This window comes from Pterocles gutturalis, unplaced genomic scaffold, assembly GCF_000699245.1.
Source record: "Pterocles gutturalis isolate BGI_N339 unplaced genomic scaffold, ASM69924v1 scaffold25696, whole genome shotgun sequence".
NCBI lineage: Eukaryota > Metazoa > Chordata > Aves > Pterocliformes > Pteroclidae > Pterocles > Pterocles gutturalis.
Window position 1 is genome coordinate 1 of NW_010103718.1, and position 8,408 is coordinate 8,408.

At 40.7% G+C, this 8,408-nt stretch overlaps 1 protein-coding gene across 1 annotated transcript; it reads right to left on the reverse strand.

Annotated features, from left to right (window-relative positions):
* Positions 1-237: 237 nt before the first annotated feature.
* On the reverse strand, positions 238-8,322 carry LOC104459285 (chromosome unknown open reading frame, human C4orf27). Its single transcript, XM_010086818.1, has 8 exons — positions 8,311-8,322; positions 7,328-7,487; positions 5,503-5,689; positions 4,943-5,041; positions 3,842-3,992; positions 3,043-3,130; positions 2,265-2,437; positions 238-417 (listed from the first exon to the last, which is right to left on the reverse strand). The coding sequence occupies exons 1-8, from the start codon at positions 8,320-8,322 to the stop codon at positions 286-288; spliced, it is 1,002 nt and encodes a 333-aa protein (XP_010085120.1). The 3' UTR covers positions 238-285.
* Positions 8,323-8,408: the final 86 nt, after the last annotated feature.

Here is an 8,408-nt window from a genome sequence, read left to right on the forward strand (position 1 = left end):
CGGAGACCCCGCAATCCCCTGCTCTGCACTGCTGCGGCCCAGGGTGTGGCCTCGGGGCAGCCAGGCCCCGCCCCTTCCCGCGGTCACGCGCGCCCCCTTCCCGCCTCCTCGGCGCATGCGCAGGCGAGCATGGAGCGGGAGGGAGCACCGCCTTTAGAAAAGCTTTACTGACCGCTGCGGAGTACAAAACAAACGAAAACAAACCCACAAACGCACACATACACACGAGAAGAAAACCCCATTCCCGAGAAGGCAAGGACAGCCGCCCTGCTGCTGGTGCGCGGCTCAGAGCGCGAGCTGGTCCACCTTGTCCTCCCGCCGGTTGGCCAAGTGCGACTCGATGATCTCGGCAAAGAGGTTCCTCTTCAGCAGGGTGTAAGCCAGGGGCAGCAGCTGGCCCACGGTCTTGTGGAAGTACTGTAGGCGAGAGGGAAAACAAGAGCAGCCCCGGGGGCTCAGTGGCTTTGCCCGTAGCCTTTGACACATTCACCCTGCTTTCGACTGCTCCCACCCTGACAGCAGACACTCCCGCTACACATATAACAGCCCCAGCAAGGTCAGGCTGGGTTACCTGCACTGCTGCAGGGAGTGATGGAAATCTAGTTTTAGCAGTGCAAGAGATGGTAACTGCTGTTATCATTAGCCTGCATTTGGAATCCTGTGTCCTGTCACACTGCACAGCTTGCGGAGCTTAGATGGTTACTGTAAGTACCACTCTAAGTGCTTCGACTGTCTAACAGGCAAAGGTGACTGTCTAGCATTGGTGATGGTTATTGTACATGTTAGCACATTAATACCTCTCATAGGAGGAGAAAGAGGTAGAGTCCTGTTCCATGTCTTGGGCTACAGCTAAGTGTCAGTGTTTCTTCTGGCTGTGTAAGCACGAGGACAGCCAGGCTCTAGTCTGAACTGGAAAGCAGCTCTAAGCAACTGTGATCAAACCATGGTGTTCTTTATGTGTGAAACCACTGTTTCTTCTTTCTGTTTACTAAACTAGAAAATTAAGTAAGGTCTCTACTTTTTGAAATAGTTGCAAAATCACAACTGTTTCAAATCGCTGCATAAGATAGATATCAGGACATGTCCCAGTATTGTAACAACATGATTTGTCACTGCCGGAGTTTGTCAGTGGTTAATCTCATGTGCCAAGAAGCACAAAGCATGAAAGATGGAGGTTTGCCTCCACCTACTCAGCCAGTCCAAAGTTACTGGTTCCTTCACTGCCCTTACAGATGTAGGAAGGAATTAAGCAGCTGAAGCAGCAGAGTCACTGAAGGAAGGGTCCTAAATAAGCAGGATATCAGAGGAAAATACAACACATTCTCAGATGCTGTAGGGAACTTACAAGAGCAGGGCAGGACATCCAAGACATCAGTAATTTAACAGTGTATGGAAAGAGCAGTGAATTTTTCTTCGTTTTGGTGGTTAAATATTTTAACTACTGTTCAGCACAACTCTTCTGGGCCTACATCTAGTACTGCAAGATTTTTATCTTTCTACACGATGCTTTAGCACACCCTAGCCAAAAATGTTTTTACTAAAAGAAGCTATTTTTCATGGGTGTTTTTATGACATATTACATTGATGTTGAAGCTTCTTTATGTTATTTCCTAGCCATAGATTTATTACAGACCTGACCCTTTTAATCAACAGGGCAGTGGCTAATACAGAAAGTGTAAAATAGAATCTTTATGTCTGATGAAGTGCTAGGTAAATCAATCAGCTTATTCATTATATTTGTTGTTAACATGGAATCAGAAAGAAACAGGGGGTGGGATGTCTTTTTGCAGCCATACAGGCAGTGTAGTGAGGCAACTGACCTAGGTTCAAGGTTTTTTTTGGCTGAGGTTGCTGCAAGCATCAGTCTGTTTCTTAATCCAGTTGGATATGAGGGCCTGTGACCATACAAACAGTTAGGGATGGGGGCTACAGCTGTTCAGTACATCTGGATCAGACATTCTGCATTTTTAGGAATCTAACAACTCACTGTCTCACATCAAATCACAATGGTTAAATAGTATTTATATGCTTCCGGATTGCAAGATTGTGCTTTCATACAAGCAATTTTAAACTCAACATGGAATGTCCTCATAAGTGTGACTTTTTAAGAGTCTTCATCAATTAAGAATATTCTTGTAGATTTTCATGATTCCTATGGATAATTATGTGATAGTTAGAAATAAGGATCTACAACACAGAACAACTTCTGGTCCTTGCATAAAATACTGAATAAATTTGTGAAGTATGATTGTTGTAGTACTCACATGTGATCCATAGCAAAACAGGTCCATGCCCAGTTCATACCCCATTCCATAGTCACATTCATCATTAGCAAACTGAACAAAGGTCAGCATTTCTTGAATGGGGGCAAAGGCCTTCAGTCTCTCACCATCAGTTGGAGCATCAACAATGGCCTTACAAATTTTTTTAAGATTAGCTGCAAAAAGAAAAAGCAGAAGTTTTTAGATTGTTTAAACAAAGAAATTTAATATTGCACAGTAGTAGTTTGTGGCAAAAAAACCAAACCTGTGTGTAATGCTTAAAGAGTATGTGGGCACACCCTGAGCTGCTGGTGAAAAGCCTCCCCGCCTTCGCTGCTCATTCTTGCCCCATGCCCATCTGTCTCAGTTCCCCATATGCAGACATATTTGTGGGGTGAAAATGCATCAAGGAACTGATTCTGGTTAGAAAAACCCCAGGAGAAGAGGAGGAATAAGAAATAAACCCATAAATCCCTGAATGTAAATCAGTTTTTTGGATCTATTTCCTGCATGGCTGTGCTAATTCAAAAGAGAAAGTTGTCTAAACTACTACTTCAGGAATTATTTCAGATTTAGCATGTTTCATTGATTCTCATCTGGTTTATTTAAAGAAAATACTTTGAGCTCAAAGTGTGATGGTTAAGACTTCTGCCTTTTACTCCTACTGTTCATATTGTTGAAGCAGGAAATATGAATGCAGTTTGGTTTTTGCAGAGTAGCTGAATGACTGAAGGTTGTTTACTTAAATAAAACAGAAGAAAACAGTAAACAATATATTTACCATTTGTTTCAGGAAGTTCTCTGTATCCAACATCATTTTTGTCTACAGGAACAACTAGGCCTGCTCCATGAAATGCTTTGGTCACCACCTAAATAGACAGGCAATTGAACATAGCACCGTAAGTCAATACTGTGACATAAACCCACTCACCTCACTAAACATTAACACCTGACTGCGCTGGGCGTCAAACCTAATATAGTGTCCAAAGCTCCAGGACATAACTTAGTTTTAAATTATATAGCAGTTACTTTTAAGTATTGAAGTTTAAAATAACTGGCAACTCCATTTCAGTCAAATTCTGAAATCTAGGAATTCTTGTAGTTACTTGTGTAGCACCGTACTATATTTGTTTAGTCACCCCCTACCATAATTGTTTCTGATAGGTATGTAAAAAAAAAAAATCTATTACTAATCCCTATCATCCTTAATGTTCCTATTTCCAGTAAATCCAACCCAACTATTTACATGACTCTTCACTTTGAAGTGCTTTTCTCCAGTGCTCCCCATTTGGTTTGGGTTTTAGACTATTTCCCTTATTGTTTTTTTACTTTAATTGAATGCCAGGCTATGGTTTACACAAGTAAACTGTTTTGATTTAATCCTGTTATTTGGAACACATTTGTATTATTCTTCCCTCTCCTGAAGTTCTAGAGAGACAGCTGACTAGCTCTGAAAATTCTTAAATTAAGCACCTTCACTGACCAGGAGGAGAAGAAAAAAAAAAAATATCAAAACAGGCAAGTAAATGAAAGAAGTTTAACAGAACTTGGTTCTCTCCAGTGGATCAGGAAAGTCATACTTTCTTATCTCTCTGTTTCATCTTCACGGTTTTTTGTTCCAGAGAATAACCCAGTTCTTTTGCTGTTCTTGTTAGTTTTTCATCTATGTCTTTTAAAATAGCATTTTTCTTTTTATCAGTCACTTCCTTGAGTTTTTTGGACAAAAATAATCTGCAAACAGAAGAAACATGTCTTAAAAGAGCTTAACAGAAAACAAACAAATGAATAGCCTTCTAACCACTAAGCCTCCAAATCTTTTAATGAAAATTGGCAGTCATAAAAGTTTGGCATTTCCTATCTGTATTTGCATTACAATATAGTTTATGCAATCTGCAGGTGCTGAAGAGTCTCCTGGACGCAGTAGCTGTTCATCTTTCTATCTTAAGAATCAAGTTCTCTGCTTCAATGCCATATACACTATTTCTCATCCAAGTCATGCACAGAAATAACATATTTATGAGTTCCAACATGGTGCTTTCAAAACAAATGTCCTCATTTAACTCAGCATTACACAAGGTTCTTTTGCAGAAGCTGTTCTTCAGTATGTTTTCACTTACTGACATGCGTCTGTCCTTAGAGAGCTTTCCCTTTCCATTTTTAACTGACAGGTCATGAAACCTGTTGTTCACATTCATGACGCAGCATCATGCAAAGCTTCATGAATCACACTGAATTATATATCCATATAAATGTTATCCTGCCTGTAGTCAGAAATGGTACTTCTTGTAGTTATTTATTAGATACAAAAATAATGGATTTTTATGGTGGCAAGGACAAGAGCTAGATGCTACTCATTAGTATGATATTCAGAATTCCTTCACCACTGAGATACCCTTTCTTCATTTTCTTTCACTTTCCACCCAGTGGAAATTTTTTTTTTGCCTATAGAGCCTATCCTTGCTGATATATTTAAACAATGAGATAATTAACACTTATCTATTTTACTTGTAAAAGGAAAACACTGTCAAGAAGCATATCAAGGCTTTTGAGAGTAGCTTAAAACTTGCAAGGGTTTCTTGGGAAAGAAAGATACATAAGTTAGCTACATTATCCCACATCGCATCTCTTGATTAATAGTTTCTCTTCTACTCTTTATAAATACAAGTAAATATGAACCTTACTTGACTGCAGCAAAGACATTATCACCAACTTGTGAAATCACACAGCCCTTCTTAGCTTCATTTGCACCAACCCACACTGGAAGCTCATCTGGTACATCCCTGTTTATGAAAAAGTACACACAAATAGTCAAGCTGTGTCCATTTCTTCTATTTCAAAGTAAAATTAATTTGTTTCCTCACCTTGCTACCATCTCCTTCAGAAACCTAACAAGAAACACCCTTAGATCTAAAGCTCTGAAGTCTTACAGCATGGCTTTGAAAGGAGCTTGTATCAGTACAGGCAGAGAGAATACACATTCCCTTTACTTCCTGAGGCTTGACTTTTTCTTCTAAAACGTCAAAAGTTAAAGATCAATAAGTGAACGTGCTCTGCACAGTTGGGGAATATTTAAATCTAGTCTTCAACTCCAATATCTTTGGTCTTTTTTATTAAAAGATATCAACCCATGCGTTAATATCCTATTACAGAATAGCACACAGATCTGAAGTCCTCTCTCATGGAAAACAGAGGAGAAAAAGCTACACATAGTCCAGCAAGAGCACGTATTTAAAAAAAATACCTGAAATATCCCATATGATACTGTGTTTTGCTATCCCCGACAAGTATAGTCTGGAATTCTGGGGGATCATAGAAGAATCTCCAATGAAGATTGAAATCCAAATCTGTTGATTTTGCTTTTTTGTGTTTTCCAGCAAGAATATCATATGGTCCAACCAGCGTAAGTCCAACACTTGACTCAAGGGCATCTGAAAAGCAAAGCAGGAACTGGTTTACTTTCTTGGGGGTGCATATCTGAACCAAGCAGCTCCTGCGCCACTCAGGTATCAAAAGCTTCCATAAATCCAAACAGTCAAACACTTTACCAGACAAGGAAAGCTGAGATGTTCTTTTATTCAAATAGCCTTCATTCAAGAGTTAGGTTATTACACTTCTCAAAAGTAGTGGTCAACAGCTCAATGTTCAGACAGAGATCAGAGACGAGTGGTGTCTCTCAGGGGTCTGTACTGGAACCAGTACTGTTTAGCATCTTCATCAATGACAGTGGGATCAAGTGCACCCTCAGAAAGTCTGCAGATGACACCAAGCTGAGTGGTATGGTTGACACACCTGAGGGAAAGGATGCCATCCACAAGGACCTGGACAGACTCAAGAAGTGGGCCCATGTGAACCTCATGAGGTCAACAAGGCCAAGTGCAAAGTCCTGCATGTGGGTTGGGGCAACCCCTCGTATCATTACAGGCAGGAGGATGAAGGAATTGAGAGCAGCCCTGTGGAGGACTTGGGAGTACTGGCAAATTAAAAGCTTGATGCAAGCTGGCAATGTGCACTTGCAGCCCAGAAAGCCAACCATGTCCTGGGCTGCATCAAAAGAAGCATGGCCAGGAGATCGAGGGAGGCGATTCTTTCCCTCTATTCTGCTCTGGTGAGAGCCCACCTGGAGTACAGCATCTAGCTCTGGAGTCCTCAGCACAGGAAGGACATGGACCTGTTGTAGTGGGTCCAAAGGTCATACACAAAAATGATCAGAGGGATGGAACACCTCTCCTATGAAGAAAAGGCTGAGAGAGTTGGGGTTGTTCAACCTGGGGAAGGCTCCAGAAAGACATCACTGCAGCTTTTTAATGCTTAAAAGGGGCTTATAAAAAAAGATAAGGACAGACTTTTTAATAGGGCCTGTTGCAACAGAACCAGGGGCAATGGTTTTAGACTAAAAGAGAGTAGATTCAGACTAAATATAAAATAAATTCTTTACTGTGAGGGTGGTGAGACACTGGAACAGGCTGCCCAGAGAGGCTGTAGATGACCCATCTCCAGAAACATTCAAGGTCAGGTTGGACAGGGCTCTGAGCAGCCTGGCCTAGCTGAAGATGTCCCTCATCATTGCAGGGGGGGTTAAACTACATGACTTCTAGGAGTCCCTTCCAGCCCAAACCATTCTATGATTCTGAAAGAAACTAATTTCTGGAGCACCTAGCGATGCCAGATTCTGTTATATAATGAATTTGGGGAACTTGAAACCTTGATGTTCATAGAATCATAGAATGGCCAGGGTTGAAAAGGACCTTAAAGATCACGTAGTTTCAACCCCCCTGCTGTGGGTAGGGTTGCCAACCACTAGAGCAGTTCTATACTGAACATTTTAAATGCACTTGCAAGAAGGGCAGATTTAGACAATGAGTCCCTTTGTATTACATAATTTAAGTAATTATATTTTAGAAAGCTTGAAGTATACCAACATCTTTGTAATTATCTCCAATATTCTTGTTTACACTCATGTAAATATCCTGCATCTTACCTGAAAACTAAAGCAGTATTAGAATGCATCTGACAATCACCAGTTTGCCTGCCTTCATAAAAAGCCAAAAAAATATTTAAACACCCACCACTAGGTTTCTCAGGATCCAGTTCCTCACAAAACTTCCAAAACTGATAGAAGTCTTCAGGCAGTCTAAGCCGATAGCATGTTTCTACTTCTTGACGAAGATTATCAGGGATATCTGCCTGATTTGACCTTCTCTTCTTGACATCTCCATTTTTTTCACACTGCAGATAAAAAAAACAAAAAAAAACTAAACAAAAAACCAAACACCAAAGTTCATTTAGTTGCTTCCTGTCAGTTCTACTGAAGAATTTTACAAACCTTCTGTATTAATACAGGAACAATGGTTAAGACCATTAAGTAATGTCTGACAGTTAAACCAGCACCAATTAGAGCATCTATTTTGGATGGAATCTCTTAGAAGTGCATCATCTGAGACGTGCTAAACATGTATGAAATAGCAAATCACTACCTTTTGATATTAATAGGTCAATATGACCAATCAAAGCCCTTTCATTAGTTAATCAAGCAAAGGACTAAGCAATCACAAAGTTTAATCTAAGTTCCACATTATTTTCAAGTGACCATTTCCAATCACACAGCAGCCTCCTTCCAAGAAACTCATGTTTTACAGACACTTGGAAGCAGAGATACTATTTTGTCATGTCTGGTTAAACAACACAACAAAAATCCTCCAAGTCTACTATATGAGCTACTCTGCTATTCAGCATCTGAACTGGAGCAGTTTACAGCATAGCTTTTTAAAAGTAGCTTCAAGTTTAAGTTATTTTAAAGCATGTGATGTAACATGTGATGTTCATGAAATGATCCATTCAAGCACGCACACTGCTAGAGCCGTAACCTCAACTGCCTCATTCCCATGTAAGGCTCCAAGAATCGGGAGGAATCATTAGCCCCTGTTTTAAAGAATTGTTAAAAAAAGAACAATAACAATTATAGTAATAATAGAATAATAATAATAGTAAAAAGCAGTGTTCCTTTTCCCTCGTTAGGGCAGCACAACGAGGCAGACATTTCCCCCCTTACGGGGGCCGCCATCGGGTACCTCACTGCACCCCACGCACCCGCTCAGAGGCACCCCGAAACACCTCAAACGCGGCGGCCGCCCGGGAGAAGCCGGATAC

Bases quoted from the DNA above. Each gene is read 5' to 3' on its own strand.
- LOC104459285 (XM_010086818.1), bottom strand. The intron at 3,993-4,942 runs GTAAGGTTCATA...TTCTGTTTGCAG, and splicing joins AATGTCTTTGCTGCAGTCAA to ATTATTTTTGTCCAAAAAAC. The intron at 3,131-3,841 runs GTATGACTTTCC...CTGTCTATTTAG, and splicing joins TGAAACAGAGAGATAAGAAA to GTGGTGACCAAAGCATTTCA.